This window comes from Aythya fuligula, chromosome 16, assembly GCF_009819795.1.
Source record: "Aythya fuligula isolate bAytFul2 chromosome 16, bAytFul2.pri, whole genome shotgun sequence".
Classification (NCBI taxonomy): Eukaryota; Metazoa; Chordata; class Aves; order Anseriformes; family Anatidae; genus Aythya; species Aythya fuligula.
In genome coordinates, this window is record NC_045574.1 from 12,568,092 (window position 1) to 12,584,381 (window position 16,290).

At 44.1% G+C, this 16,290-nt stretch overlaps 1 protein-coding gene across 1 annotated transcript; it reads right to left on the minus strand.

The window, feature by feature from the left end:
• Positions 1 to 12,550: 12,550 nt before the first annotated feature.
• HRH3 (histamine receptor H3) lies at positions 12,551 to 15,034 on the minus strand. Its single transcript, XM_032198535.1, has 3 exons — positions 14,800 to 15,034; positions 14,348 to 14,514; positions 12,551 to 13,435 (listed from the first exon to the last, which is right to left on the minus strand). Exons 1-3 carry the CDS (start codon positions 15,032 to 15,034, stop codon positions 12,551 to 12,553), a joined length of 1,287 nt encoding a protein of 428 aa, XP_032054426.1.
• Positions 15,035 to 16,290: the final 1,256 nt, after the last annotated feature.

A 16,290-nucleotide genomic window follows, 5' to 3' on the forward strand; every position in this document is an offset into this window, starting at 1 on the left:
CTTAGTGCTGAGAGTGGAGAGTGTTTTGTGTAGCGATGTGCAAACAGCGCAGCGGGATGCTAGACAGCTTAACAGAATGTCCTATTGATCGTGTAATTGGTTTCTTTGTTCTTAACGTGTTCAGCCACCTGTTCTGAGATGACAGATCGAGTTCTTAACCGCAGGCTTAGAAGTTTCAAAGAGGTTTTACAGGAGCATGTATCCCTTCATCTCTTGATGGAAAGTGCCAAATAGTTCCAGCTTTGTTGCTGGAACAACTGTTCATAGGAGCTCGAACTTTCTGTAGCCCATATAGATCTTTATCAAAGTGAGCTCATGGTAGAGGTCCCCAAGTTAATGCCAACCAAAAGGTGTGACTGCGCGCTGCTCAGCCCAGCGCTCAGTTAATAGCTTAGCTCACCTTTCTCCACAGTGCTCTTTCTGCATTAGCGTGAAGATCTGTAAATAATTCTTAGGTGGTACAGAACCAAGGAGTAACCTCTGTTTCTGCTGAAAATAAGGCATTTACAAAGGAAACTCATCCCACTTGAAGGAGAAGAGGAAAAAAAATATTCAGATTAATTGGGTGAATGGTTTCAGAGAAGAATGATGCACTGCAGGCTTTCTTCCCCCTTTTGGAGGGGGAGCATGTTCTTTTTGTTTTAGGTTTTGGAGTGGTTTCAGTGACTTTATTCTAGGTGACTTTCCCTAAGTAGCTATTGCTTTCCTTTACTGAAACCTTTGATGTTGTCTGTGCTTTTCAAGTTGACGAGAGGAAAGAGATGGGGGATTTTTTTTCTCATTCTGACAATAGGCCTTACTTTAGTGCAAATTGAAGCTCAGTCTATTTAATATTTCATAGAGAAGCTTGAACCATAATTGAGTTTAGCACTTTGCAGTTCTAGTACTCCTCATCTTTTTTGATACAATTTTTAGTAAATGATGACAGGAGTATTTTAGACGTAATTGTTTTTTCTATATTTATTTGTAATCTCCCCCTTTGTAGATTCATGGAAAGTGTAGGTAGCATCAATTGAACAGAAGAAGAAATATTGATGTAAAAACACAAAAAACGATCACACTTTTTAAACATACGCTTATTGAGGACTTGCTGCAGTCCATTATGTAAAATGTATTGGATCAGTGTGTTTAAGCATGGCCTAGTTTGCAGTCTGTTTACTTACACTGTTCTGTTAAGCCCTCTTTCATGTAGCATCATATTTTTAAGGTGAAGCAGGACATCTTTGCAGTGAAGTGAACTGCCAACAGTAAAACGGAGTCTCACTGGAACTGCACTTAGCATTTCTGCTCAGGGTCTCAGCGAGATGCAGGAATGATACCAGATACAGTCTGATAATATGTATGCTTAGAGGTGTGGTACTGAAGCAACAGCGGTAGGTTTCCATTTGCTTGAACGCAGGGATTGCGGACCTTTCACTTACAGAAAGGTTATCAAAGACTGAAATATAAAGTGGCACCAAAACAGCCCTCAGAATGAAGAGAAGAGAGAGAAGGGCAGTAACCAGTGATACAAGCAAATGGAATTCCTAGCAGCTAGAAGCACCTGTAGAGATAATTTGTTGATGTTTTTTTTTTTCTGAGGTGCATCCAGATGCTCCATGTTAAATCTGTGTAAGCCTGCTCCTTGTGTTTTGCCCTGCTCTTGGCCATTCCATGGGTTGTAGGGCTGGGACCTAGTGGTATCCTAAGCTGTGGTCAGCCTGCCCACCCTCCTGTGTCACGGTTGTTTGGAGTGGAGAAATCTGAAATGGGAGAGAAGTAAACCAGGCAGTCCCTGAAACGTTGTGGGAGGGATGTGGGAGTGAGATATGAAAAGCCCCCACAGCACCTGAAATTCTGAAAAGACCTATGGTTGATGAAAGGCAAATGGAAAATGGTGATGCTCTCCTGGGCTGAAGAGCTTAGCTGTTACTACCGGTGAAGCTGGGTTACTAACACTTCTCTTGATTTATTGTAACAAACAATTTATGAGGTTTGGGGGCAGGGGGAAGGCTACCAGGGGTATCGAATCTCATTTGGTCTCAGGATTTCATTTTCTGTTGCAAGGAAAAGGTTTTGAACTTACTTTTTTCATTACCGTGTGTGTGTTAGGTGATTTTTCTTCATATTTATATAAAAAATATTTGCTTATTTTTAAGCAAATTTGTGATAAGTGAATACCTTCTCTGACTCAGGCATGTTTAAAGGCTTGTAACTTGTTCATTTGCTTTTGTTTTTTTTTATAAACAAACTGACTCAAATTACACTTTTCCAGGAATGCCTATGAAACAGATACAAGTGGTAGTAGAACAGGACTTGGTCATGGTTTGTACAAACATTTACGAACAACTGGTTGCAGAACACCAGTCAAACTCTTTGGCTGTCTTGTCTTCAACATCATGTTGCTAAATGAGCTCCTTGGTATGCTGATACCTGTAATGTGAAGCTGATGTTGGGGCCAGGGGCTTGGTGCATTGCAGGTGTGCAACTCAAATGCGTTGTTAATTGAATGGCAGGTGGAACGTAAATAAGGGGCGGAAAGGTCTGGAATGCTGTTGAGTTGCATGAACTGTGAACTCTGCAACGGAAATTAAAAGACAATGAATAAATGTTTTGGTTTAATCACTGTAAGGAAATTATCGCTGTGTAAAAATGGACTTTTACCAGCAGCAAGATAACTTTTACATGCAGAGCTCTTATTTCGGGGGGGCACTCTATAGTCTGTAATCTGCAGATTTTTGTCTTGCATAAAGGCTGTGAGAGGGAAGGCTTTAGAGGAGAGGTAATCTCCTCTATTGGACCTATTGCATAGCGTGCACAGGGAGAGTTGGTAAGCTTTGAGCTTAGCATCTCTTCAGTGGGTCTGCAGCCCTGTCATGTCCCTGGAAGTCATATTTTGTTTTTAAATGGATGGGGATGTGGGCTACTTCTGTTAATGATGAAATTCATCACCACCGTGAAATTGGCTTTGGTATAAATTAAAACTTCACCCCAATACTGCTGTGTGCCTGGCCTTTAAAAACCAGTGTTGTTTTCTTCTCTCTTCCATGCTGCAGTTGCCAACACTGTTCCCCATTAACAAGTTTCCCCATCTTGTTAAACAGGGATTAATTGTGCCCGCACTACAAAGGTCTGGAAAGACTGCAGTTATTAATATTTGGAGGGCAGGTTATGTATGTGTGCCAGTAACGATAAGGGATGATTTGGTAACTCTTGATAACAGAACAAAGCTACCTTCGGGCTGCACTCCTGATTTTTCTCTGTGCAGTTCTGAGATTTATTATGTGGTATGTGCCCATTTTTCTGAGGTATAAAGCATAGCTGGTAGGACAAAGGCAGGGAGATTTTTATCGAGCTCGTTTTAATATTGAAATTGTGTTTGTCCTTCATTTTCCCACAGAGAGTAATTTTTCATCTCCTATTTCCTTATTGAAATAGAATTGTCCAAGGAGACCTTAACAGCATCTGATGCCTTATCCACCAGGTTTGCTGGGTTTATTCCATTTTTTCATTTGTTTTTTCCCTCTGCCCCTGTTTATCCGAAGTAACACTTGGACTCCTTGAAGTGTGCATTCCTTGTGAGGCGATATTCTTCCTGTCACCAAGATGGAATTATTCCTGTGTTACATGTGGATTTCCCTGGAGCAAAGACAAAAGGCTGGCCATGCTACTAAACCATATAATTACGGTTTAATAACTAGCTCATCTCTGCGTGCTCAATTTCAGTAAGAGGTAATGGTATGACTGGTTACTTTGTTACAATTCATTTTATTCTGGTAACATTCCATTAATTTTAATTGGAGTCACTCTGGCATAATGCATTGGTGACCCAGGTCCAGGTTGTTGCTTGCTTTTGTGGGTTTTTTGTTTGTTTTTCCTTCAAAATGCAGCACTGCAGTGTGCTCAAATGCCGTCATTTTGTCATGGTTATTGGGTAGAATAAGACACACAAAACATGAAGAGTCTTGTGCTTATTCACATAGGCTGAAAATGTTTTATGCAGATTAAATCACCTTTCAGAAATGCACTTAGATCCAGACATATTAACACTGATTGAAAAGCACGGCTGAAAAACTACCTGCAGAACAAATTATCTCCTGTTATTCAAATCCTTAGTGGGTGCCTTTTTATTTTGGTAACCAGAGAAATGCACAGCCAATAAATGCATAGGGAAGAGTCAGCATTTTAGAAAACATAAAGGGCTTGGATTGGTTTTGCTGTGGAAAAGCTTGGTCATAATTTTAAAGATTTTTCATTTGAATCTTGACATTTGGTTCCTCAGCGCTTAGTTCCCATTGAAATTGGAACATCACTGTTTTCCAAAGACATGTGAATCCCCACCCAGAACATCCTTTGTACACACGCTAATCAACCATTGATAGAAGTTAGCTATTCATTGTCTAAATCTAGATAAATTAATCTTCCACTAAAAGTGGAAAATGCTTATGAAGAAAAATATTTGCATGAGGCAATGTAATTGCTAAAACACTGGTTGTCAAGAAGACATCTGTGATATTACAGATGAAGTATCCATATTTTGATTATCTTATTCATGAAATCATATTGTTTTGTGGCTATTCATTTCCTGCTGTTTTCCTCTGTTACAAATCAGGAAGATGAGTTTGGGCAGCTAGTTTGCTTTGTCCAGACAGGACACACATTTATCACATTTAAAAAATAACCTGGTAAAAGGTCACTGCATGAAATCAATGTTTTTACTGGATTATTTTAGAAAATGTTTGTTTTCTTCATTTACCCGCCCCCACACCAGACATGTAATGGAAATTTAAAACATCAGTTCAAACAAACTATTATTGGGACAGTGAGCTCTGTCTAGAAAAACAAAAACTGATAAGAGTTGCTAAATGTAACTTCGGTGCCAGCAGTTGTGGTTTTGAAGCCTTCACATCCACGCGATGGGTTATGTCTATGCTAGCTTGGAAAGGTCCATACAGCCCTTCTAACTATAGATACACTTGTTTCATTTCTATAAGTGAAGATGTCTCTATATCAACAGAAATTTTGCAGCTTCAATAATTTATTGCCATCAGGAAAATGGCTTTGAGGGATGAAAAATTGATATTTTACATCCTGCCTTTTCATTTTCCTTTTTTTTTTTTTTTTTTTTTTTTTTTTTTAATACAGTACCTTGTGTTAGTTGTATTAACCACCTTTTCCTGGTGGAAACTGAATCACAGAAGACTGAGGTGCAAGTCTAGCTGTAAGAAGCCTATGTCCTGCTAAATTTTAAGAAATTGGTATTTAAATATCCCTGTGGATCTGTACCCTAGTGACTTGCAAAGTCACACAGGAAATGTGTGACGAGACAGAGGGCCTGGAATTTGGAAAAACTTGAGAATAGTGCTAGCCCTGCAATAACACGATCTTTTATTTGTAGGAGCCTTGTATGAGCATAACTTAGAGCTGACCAGATATGTCATGTTTGTATTTGTAGCTTCAAAGCACTTCACCTAGGTGTTTACAGAGAAGCACAGAAATACCTGACTTACTGAAGAGGTGGCCAGTTGTGTGTGCTGCTTCATATCTGCCTTTCCCAGAACTGGCAATACTCTTGTGAGGTATTATACTTCTTCAGTACCCATTTTACCATATTCAGTGTCCATGTTCATGCTATTGCAGTCCGATTTAGCATTTAGGAGCTTTCTGTGAGCTGACTTCAGTATCTCCTATTTTTTCTGAAGGCATTCTTTTTTTTTTTCCATGGTAAATAAACCTTGATTTGTAGAAGGGCAACGATATTGCCACATCAACCTGTACAGCTTATTAACTGGTGCTACTAATTCATGTAAGTTCTAAAGATAATGATTACTTTTTAAATGCTTGCTAAATGTATTCAAGTGGTTTATGAAAGTGATCGATGTAGAACAGTTCTAGAATATACTAAAACTAAATGAAGTTAGTGCTACATAAGTCAATTTCCTAATGTACTAAGTCTGGAACAAAACCAATAATACATTTAACTAACTGGGTCACTTAATTCATCACTTGATTAATGAGTACCCAATTTGAAATTTGCTTTTAGTGAATATTCAGACTAAAAAATACTGGTGTGAAAGTGGGAATGCTACTAAAGCCTTGGTGCTCCATGTTAAGAAAGGAAATAATTACAGAGAGTCACAAATGTCATGGAATAAAGAATAAACTTTTTTCAGATTTAGCAAATATTTTATGCTTGCTCTTCTTTTAATATATCCATTTTTCTAACACGATTTGGAGGATCCTAGCAAAACAAATACCTCTTTAGACACTGTTGTCTAGCTTGCATTTAGGCTAGCTAATATTCATGTTCTGGGTTGGTTTGGTGTGGAGGAGGAAATTCTTCTGTTGTATTATTTGCTGATTTCATACCCCATCATGCCAGATTTGTGAGTGGTTAACATTGATTAGAAAATGTCCTTATTTATGAATTGTGATTGAATGGCACTCCATAAAAGTGAGTACCTGGTGAATTAATTGCTGAGATGAAAACACAGTTACTTGGATGAGTTGGTCGTGATGACCTTAAATAGCTGATTTCCACTTTCGTAGTCTTTTGTTCAACACTTCAGCTGGGGCTAGCTCTCAAGAGATGAGTGAAAAAGGTTGTGCTTCTAGTTTATTCCAAGGAAATTACTCAAACCTGTGTTTTCAGAAAGCATTTTTGAGATGGCCACTTTGAAACTGCTCAGAAGCCGTGTGGGATTTCTGAAGGGGAGTTTCTAGTGGATTTAAGCTCCTTATGAACTGTTCTGCATGCTTTTGTCTGCATGAGTTCTTCCTGCTGAGAATTTCAGAAGGGATATGTTGGGCATTTTGTCCCTCTGTCGAGGTTTTGATTTGCTGTGTTGCTCTGTGCAGGCAGTGCCCGTCATCTGTGCATGTTTAACTTCAGCCTTTTACCTTACTCTAGAAGGAGCTACCTGTTGGCATTCTTCTGTCCATGTGGTTCTGTGAAGCACTTTGCCACTGTCGTATAGATTCAAGTACCAAAAGCAACAACAAAGGATCTTCCTGCTTGTTACTTTCATGAAAGCTCTTGAATAACAGCTTAATTCCTAATTATGAGACTGCTTAACACAGGCTTCATGCAAGTTTTATACATATTATTTTATCCCTGTATATTTTGAATACAAGCTGTATCAGAGATATTAAACAGTGCTTTAGCTGTAATGGCCTATTGAATTTGTGCTTTTTGGAGAGTAAATTATTTTCATAATGGAGGGTAATAGCTCTGCTTTGTCAATCCATCATCAATTCATGAACGCTGCAGGGTGTCTGTGCAACCTCATGTTCAAGGAATTATATATGCAACTCCCGTCATTGTTTGTTGTTCAATAAACAGCTTCAAATGACTAAAGCTGTGTGTGAGCTGTTACTTAAAGGCTAAAGTATTTGCCAGAACTGTCACTGCCCTTCTAGCAGAGAGCTTGTTGTTTGTGAATGCTCAGAGAGATATCTTGAATTGAGATTATTAACTACACAGCAATCAGTTTTCCTTCAGTGTTAATTGTGCTGCTGAATCCCGGGATACTGTGTTAAAAAAGAATTCAGAAGTCAATGCCACATCATGGATGCATTTTTGTGCTTTAAAGGACAGGTGTCAGCTTGTGGGCACAGCCTGCCTATAAAAACTATTTTTGCCATGAACTTTACATTTTCGTGCACGGGATGGATGCTTGTGGTGTTTGTACACATATGCACCACAACTGCCTACTTCCACGGCACTGCCTCGCCATCTCTAATGTATGATCATTGTCCGTTACGGCAGGAGGGGGCTAGGAATTACTGACAGGTTTCTGATGTGTAAGAAAAGCCTTTACATTACAACAAAAAGTCCTGCCTGGTGCATCTGAGTCACTGTTAAATGGTATCAAGTTGTAGAATTTTACAAATGGAAAAATAATAGTCCCGTTCTTCCCCCACAAATGTGTATGCATAGCACTACCGATAATGCTTGGTAATTGGATTAAATATCAGTTCCCTTTTATACTCAGGCTGTGCAAACAGGTTGTAAATTATGGAGTAAAAGTGTGTGGTTTGTAAATACCTAGTAATAAGTAGTATTCATGCATCCTGGACTACAGCGTCAAAAATGGTGCTGATTTAATGAGTCATAAGCATTCCTGAGCTCACAGGAACGGGCTGCTGACAGACCTGGTTGTCTTGCCTTTGTGGTGTGTCCAAGTCTTCCTTTCCCCAGGCAGCAGTGGGATTTGAGTGCCCATGGTAGCTGAATATCTTGATAAAATTGTGGTAACAGGTTATGGATGATGCCTTTCACCCTGCACAATTCCTGATTGCTTTTTATAATATAACATTGCCTTAATGCTGCAAATACAACTGTACTGGCAGAAAAATACGTTGTGCAAAGGTATGGAGGAAAGGGAGGTTTCCTTCAAGGATGAGGGAACACAGCAGCATTATGAGCTTCCTGCTATCCACAAGTACGTCTGTGAAATCCTTCATGAGAAATGCTAGTTTCGTGGTGTCAGAAACCAAGTGAGTTTTTCTCTCTTTTGGCTCTCATCCAGGGTGGCAAGTGAAGTGTTTTTGTTCTTACCTGTGTTTCCTAGGTCAGAAGTAAAAATAATAATAGAAAAATACTCCTTGCTCTGTTCCATCTATTTGCAGAATAATTTCAGTAGGGTGAAGGAGAAAGGTCTCTTTCAAGGCCAGTTCCAAATTTCAAAGTTGTTCTGGTATCACTGCATAGGGGCTGGGGTTATGAAAAATTGCTCCTCCCTCTTAGAAACCACATTGTTAAACTTCTCTGTATGAATGAAACTAACTTAGTGTTTTTCCGTCCTAGTTCTGAGATTGAATGTTTCCTTCCACACAAGGAAGGAAAACGTTAGCACTCTTTCAAATCAAAATAAAATCACATCTTCCTGATTTCAAAGCCTATCCCTCTTGGCAAGTCTCATTGATTATCCCAGACAGGTGTTTTTCAACAAAAGCTCTTCTTGCATTGTCTCTTCCTGTGTAGCCTCCTACACGAGCTAATGAAGCTTCAGTGATGTCTCTGGAACACAATGCAGCAATTTATATAACTACAGGTTGGTGAGAACAAATAAGGAATCATAATTGAGGAAGGGCACTGAAGAGAGGCTGTGTGAGCAAGGATCTTCTATCTGTGGAAAGAGATATTTCATTATTGGTGATTAGGGAGGAAGCATCACAGAGCCAAGAAGAAAGTAGCTGTGCTGAAAAATGTTCTTTGATAGTTTATTGATATGCAGACACTGCTCTATGAAAAGACCACAGACCTCGTTATTGTGCCCTTTCCATCCTCTAGTTAATGGAGTGTAGATTTGTATTAAGGGAGCTGACATTGCCTCCAAGCGGGTCTTACAGTAAGTCATTTAGCCTGTTTCTTTAAAAAGCTCCTGAGTACAATTTATAACTGCATGAATACTGTTTACTAACACTCCATGCATAAATTGGATCCTTCTCTCTGGAAATAGTTGTTTGTTTGTTTGTTTTTTTCCTCTGTGTCTGTGCTTCCACAACTACTTGATGCATATTCAAAATTACAGCAAATCATCTTTCATGTCTTTTTTTTTTTCTTTTGAAAACAGGTCCTGTCTGCTTTTTTTGTGTCTAGACAATAGAAATTGGGCAACTTTTTTAAGAGGTACGGTAGCAGAGAATACGTGTGTGTTTTGGTAGGTTAGTTGATGAGGAGCCCTGCATTGCCTAATGGTAATGCTTTTTTCACAGTTCATATTTGATTATGCCGAGGTGCTCCCTACTCCCTGCCTCTTCCAAGTGCATATAGACATTTATATTCCGAACACTAAAAACCAGCAGAATTCCAATACTCCTTTTACCTTATTTGAATTAATCATCAGCTACCCTGAAACTTCAAACTAGCTGATAACATTCTGAGTATGAAAACCAGGCTCAGGTGTGACTTCACATACAGGCATAAGTAGTTATTTCGCTTTTGTATTTGGCAAGGCAGGAGGAGGGAATGGAAGTATCTTCCCTGCAAAATCTGCCAGTGAATAAAATCACTTACAGCTAAGTTTAGGTAAGTATCAGAAGTCATCTTTTAGAACCATAGGATACAGACAGATAGAGAAGGGTTTTTATTTAAACCTGCTGTTTTGAATACTAGGTAAAACAGACAGGAATGATTCCTCCTTCCTTTTCTTTAGGTGTAATTTAAAGTAATGTAACTTTTATCAGACTGAACAATATAGTAGTCCTCTCTTTGTGAACAAATGAAGACAAACACAGCTGGAAACTAGTCTCTTGTTCACGTTCTGACTTTGTCTGTTTTTAGGCAGACTAGTGGATTTCATGAGTCACAGGAAGAGAGAAGGTTAATGTAATGTTTTCAGATCTAAGTTTCGTGTAATGTGCTCTGGAAAAGAACTAGAATTGGAAAGAATTAAGTGCTATGCGTTCACCACCAACTGTGTGTGCCATCAAGAACCTACTAATCATTGGTAAGCGAAATGCAGCTGTTTGAGGAGCTTTTTTCTACTATTATTATTAAATTGTATAGGCTTTAATTGTCTTCTCAGACAAACCCAAAGAGGTTTTACTTTCAGTTGGTTTTCGTTGTTTCCAGCAACACTCTGGTTACCATACAATATTCGGCAAGTTTTGTAGAAAAATACTTTATTGGGGTTCTCAGAAGGTAGCAGACACAAGGAAAGGTACAAGCAGGCTCAACTGTGCATACTGGCAGTTCTTAGCACACTTACTTCAAAGCATATATTTGAATTCATACATAATGGTCTGACTGAACATGTCACAAGACTGAGCTATATATACAAAACAAGACTTCATTTAAAACCTGACTTCAGACAACAATATTGATCTACTCAGCAAATGTCACTGGAAAAAAAGTTGAGTAGTGATTTATTTTATTCCTAGCAACAGCCAAGAAACAGTTTGCTCGCAGTAGCCAAGTGTAATGGGCAATCACAACATCAGAAGCTTTTGGGTTCTACTTTACGGCATTTGGGTTTCCATTTGTAAATGTAGTTTTCAGACTTACAATTCTGAGCTTCCTTGTACAATACTGTTAAATATGAGAGTTTGCCATGGCAACTAATTACGTATTCGTATTACTATAGCACTGAACGATGCCAGCAGACATTGGGAGTTAGTCTTTCACTTTATGGTCATTCTGGCTCTGTTCCCGAAGAGGTTATAGACTGCATGGGCAAGCATGATAAAGTGTGAGATGGGAAGCAGAGAGAAAATGCCCCAGATCTCCTGTTAAGACTGAGGATAGATCCCTGGTCTCTTGAATCTGGTGCTTTATCTGTGGAATTAGTTGACTGCTTTAAAAATAAATAATAGTAAAAAGATATTTATGTTGCTTGGAACAGCTTGACCAGGGTCTCTGTTCAAAATAATGTGCTTTAAAAGAAAGCATGTGAGAGTTCTGGAGAGCTTGCTGAAGTTAGGAGGTCTGAAACTACCTTAAAAAATGGAATGCAAACTTCACTTCTCCCAGTACTTGTCATTGGTAACGCATTGCTGGAAGAGTAAATATGAGGTCCTGCAGATGAGACTTAGGAAGGTCTGAGGGAGAGCCCGTGGAGAAGCTGAAACCCTGCTGACGCCTTTCCTGTAGGCTCAGCAGCCCTGTTCTTCGAGGCTGTCAGGGTTCCCACCATCCTGCAGGGCCAGTGACTGTGCTTGTTGCTCCTGCTGCACGCCCTTGGGCTGGATGCTGCTCACCTGGTGGTGCTGTGCTGCTGATCCACGTGGTGCACGGCACAGCCGGTCCAGCAGCTGACAGTCAAAAGGGGAGAAGGCAGACAGCTGCTGCAGGACACAGGGCAGTGCCTGAGGAAGGAGAGCTGCTGAGAGAGGAGAGGAAGCTTTGCAATGGAGGAAGAGACAGGAAGCTTTGGCGAAGGGCAGGAGAGAAGCGCACCCACGTATCATGGGAGTAAGGGCTGGTGTGTGGCTGGACGCAAAGGGAATCAGATCCGTTTTGAAGCAGGGAATGCCAACAGAATGTTTCAGGATACCTGGTGCCCCTAAGTCCATCTGTATGCTCTTCGTGGCAGAGATTTGCCCCTTCTCGGGGAGTGGAAGGGACATCTATTGCAGCACCACGTGCAGTGGGGACCCAGCTTATGGCTGAAGCTGCTGTAGTAGCAATGATAAATGAGGTGGTTTTCTTTCTGAGGTCCATTCTTTTATTTCAGTATAATCATGTAATATCCTAAGTGTAAACTGTAGTTTAGTCCAGTGGTCTCAGGTTACTTATTTTAACAAAACGTTGTTGCCACGCAGGCTGACTAGGTGGCAGCAGAGCTCTTCTGTGCTCTTTTGTGCAGGTGCAGGACACAGATTTATTTCACTGTCCGTGATTAATGTAAAAAAAATAATAAAAAAAAAAACAACCGCCTTACCCTTCTATTCCGTTTGTTTCTGTTGGTGATGAACTAGAGTTATTTAACAGTGATCTCACTGCTGCCTTCCTCATGTGTGCCAGACCAGTGGCCCCAGCTTCTTCCAAGGAAGCAAGCTACAGTACTGTTCTTTCATAAAAACCTGTGCTACAGAAGGCTTTTCTCATCCGCACACAGGGCTAGCTTTACTTCCAGCAGTTCTGGAGAGGATCGTGAGGTTGGATCTTTAGCTTCTTCGGGCAGAGGAGTTTAATAAAAGCTCTTCTGAAGCTGTAGTGACAGAGAGGGTATAGGACAGGGTTGACAGCTGAGTTGATCCACAGCAGCCAGAAGGAAGTCTCATACCAGTAATCAGAGATGCAGTGGCCATGGCAGCCGGCACGGATAATCATGAGGAGGGTGTATGGTGCCCAGCAAATTCCAAAAATGCCCACAATGATTGCCAGTGATTTGGCCACTCTCTTGTCTCTAGAGAGCCTGAAGCGTTGAGTCATGCTCTGGGAAACTATCTTCATCCGCTTCTCTAAGGACAGAGTGCACGCTGAATTTTTACAGCTCTTTTTGTGGCAACACTTGGGTTTCTCAGAGCTCCCTGAGCTGGGCGTCTGCAGGTCTTTTGCACCAAGGCTGGCAGTGGAGGCTACTGCTTGTGCTTTGCTGTTAGAGAGGTTGAGGGTTTCAGCGGGCTCCTTCTGCTCCCACTTACAGCATTTCAAAGAAAGCTTGGCTTCTGGGCTCATTTCCATCTCTTCAGTGAAGGATTGGTTGTGCACTTCATGGAAAACATCCAGGCGTAATTTGGTGCGCTTCTGTATGTTCAGGTAAATGCTCAGGTTGAAAAACATTACGCTGATGAAAGGGGTGAAAAACTCCAGCGTGGAGGCTGTCATGAGAAAATACCAGTTGTAGAAAAATTCAGCGTAGCATTCCCCGGTGGGTATGATGCTCTGGCCCGAAATATACTCCCAGCTGATGATGGCAGGTCCATAAAGCAGGAAGGCTAACACCCACACCATCACCATCTTCAGCACCGCTCGCTTGGTGTTGCCTTGCTGGGCTCTGTAGGCGACCTGCAGTGGGGAAACCTTTCCTTAAGGATGGCCACAGACACCAACTGGTTGAGGCTCTTCACAAATGAACTGTTAGCGTTTCTGGTAAAGTTGCTAGGCAATCTCCCAGCAGTGTAACAAATTCATATGCCATAGGCAACGGGAGCAATTGCTAGATAAATCACACTCCTGCAGGGAAGACTTAGAACCCTCGTCTTGCAGCTCCAAAAACAGACGTGGCTTCTGCTCAGTGGAAATGTACTGACTTGGTTTGAGCCCAGCAGGCTGCTGCTCCCAGCCACTTGCATGAGTTGTCCCTAGCTACACCCTGCAACTCCGGGGGAGAGGCATGCCTCAAACTCTGGGCTAGGCAGGCGTTTAGCTCTGGGTCTCTCTGAACCCAGGCTCCTTGTAGCTAATCCGCTTCGTACTTGGAGTCATGGAAAAAAACAAGCAGCCCGTGAGCTGCTCATTTCTTCCTGCAAAAGGCTGAGCATTTTCATCTCCCCATGCCCAACGACCTCTAAGAAGTGCCCTGCTGAAGTTGGTACTGAAACCTCCTCGGCTTTGGTGGCCAGGGAGAAGCTGAGAGTCCAACCGCGATCTGCTTCTTTGTCCTGGAGATAACAAGCCCCTGGAAGTTAGCAATAGGTCTGCTTACCTTGCTGACTCACTTTGTACACTGTCCTGTTATCTGAGAAGGGAACACCTGCACAATGCGGTCTGAACCTTAAACGATTTAATTATGCCAGAAATAATAATCTGAGGCCACAACTGAATTATGTACTTGTGGATAATTATTGCTTTCCATCACCGGGCTAAAAGATGCATAGTTCCTGAAGGATTAAAAAAGCTTTTAATTATTGCAGCGAATCTGGGAGGATAAAGCAGGGGCAGAGTTATTCCCCTCTCAGCTGCCATGCCAGGACTCACCGCTCTTGTCACCGAGAGGAATCTGTCATAGCTGATCAGCACGATGTTGAAGACCGAGGAGGTGCAGAGCAGGTAATCAACCACCAGCCAGAGTTTGCAGAGGCTTCTCCCGAAGATCCATCTCCCCGTCAGCACATAGGGCACGTACAGGGGAATGCAGAAGGCACCTGCAACCGGAGGGGGCCATTTACACCGAAACTGGGGGCACTGCGCGGGGGAGGCCACGGGGGCCGGGGGCGACCTCGCAAGAGCCCCGGGGCCGGAGCGCGGCCGCTGCCGGCTCTGCTCGCCCCGGGGCTTCAGGGGGGGAGCCCGAGGTGCAGAGGGGTGCCGGGGGGAGAAGCGGGGAGCCCCGGGGGTGCTGGCTGGGATGGAGCCCGGGTGCCTGCCCGTCCCGTCCCGTCCCGTCCCCAAGTTGCAGCCGGGCGCGGCGCGGCGGGGCAGCACTTTACCCACTAGGAAATCCGAGATGGCCAGGTTGAGCAGGAAGAAGTTATTCTGGGTTCGCAGGCTGGAGTCCGCCACGAAGGCCAGCATCACCAGCGCGTTACCGGCCACGGTGACAGCGATCAGCAGCGCCATGAGCGCTCCCAGCGCCGCCGTACCGCCGGGGGCGAAGCGCCCGGAGGCGGCGGCGGCGGAGCCGTTCATTGCCCCGCCGCCCCCCAGGGCCCCGCCGCTCTCCATGGCCCCGCCGCTCCGCACCCAGCCGCAGCCGCGGGGCTGCCGCCGCCGCCGCCCCTCCCCGGCCCGGCCCGGCCCGGCCCCGCCTCCCCGCCCCCCCGGTACCGAACCCCGGCCCCCCCGGGGGGAGCCCGGACCTCCCCTTCCCCCCCCAAAGCCGGTCGCATCCTGCGCGCCCCCCCCCCCCCCCCGAGCATCCCTGCGCTCCCCCGAGCCCCCCCGGGCCGTGTCAGCGCCTCCCCGAAGCGCCCCCGGAGGCAGCAGCGGCCGTGGGGAGCGCTCCCGGTGCCTGCCTCAGGTCCCCGGGGCTGCGGGGAGAGACGTTAAAGGCTTCATTTGTCCTTTAATTAGCACCTAGCCAGCGGCCCTCGAGCACCGGGGCAGGGGCGATGCTCTTGCCCCCCCTCCAGACCGCACGTGTTGGGTTTCTGGGAGTAACTCGGGTCTGGTGCCGCGGGATGCGGCTCCTGCCGCCGGCACCCGGGGCCCGGAGCGCACGGGGCGGCGTGGGGCAGGGCCGGGGCCCCGACCAAGCTGCTTCTCTTCTGGGGAAGTCGGACGTTCAACTTCGTGAACGCCTCTGAAGAACAGAGACCAAACATTAAAGCGAAGCAACAAAATTCTGGGAACCCAGAACCGCGCACGAGGCTGCCTCGCGGGGAGGTTTGTCGCCTCCAGGTTCCTCCCAGAGCCGTTTTCCCATCAGGAGCTGTCGCAGAGCTCCCCTTCAGTCCACCCGGCCCTGCTGGGGGGCGGCCGAGGGGCTCTTGTCAGCCCCGCGGGGCTGGGGGCGAGGGCACCTCGCAGCCGGGCGCCCCCGAGGGACCCCAGCCGCGTCCTGCACCTTCCCCTTCCCTTTCCCCTTCCCCTTTCCCTTTCCCTCCCCCTTTCCCAGCTCAGCTCCCAGCTGGCGGCACCCAACATTGCGTGGAGGCTCCAAGCTGTGTGTGTGTTGCCTCAGATGGGACAGAGAATCGCATTTAGTTAGGTTTTCTTTTTTGGGGGGAGGGGGGATGTCGTAATGAGGCACCACACCGCTTTTATTCTGTGGCTGTTTGGGATCTCGTGTTATTTGTAATCTCCAGCTCTTCAGACAATCATTAGTGTTCATTAAAATGTTTACAAATGCCGAATGATTGTGTGCATGCTGCAGCGCGATCACTAGGAGCTGTTTGCCGTTTGTTAGCTGTCACTCATTATTCAGAGTTTTCGCCATCTGAACAGAAAGCAGGAATCGTGCTTTGTACCTAAGGTAATTC

Excerpts from the sequence above, each read along its gene's own strand:
- HRH3 (XM_032198535.1), bottom strand. The coding sequence starts at position 15,034 with ATGGAGAGCGGCGGGGCCCTGGGGGGCGGCGGGGCAATGAACGGCTCC. Across the intron at positions 14,515-14,799 it reads CATCTCGGATTTCCTAGTGG|GTGCCTTCTGCATTCCCCTG; the intron begins GTAAAGTGCTGC and ends CTCCGGTTGCAG. Across the intron at positions 13,436-14,347 it reads TCCTCTCGGTGACAAGAGCG|GTCGCCTACAGAGCCCAGCA; the intron begins GTGAGTCCTGGC and ends TCCCCACTGCAG.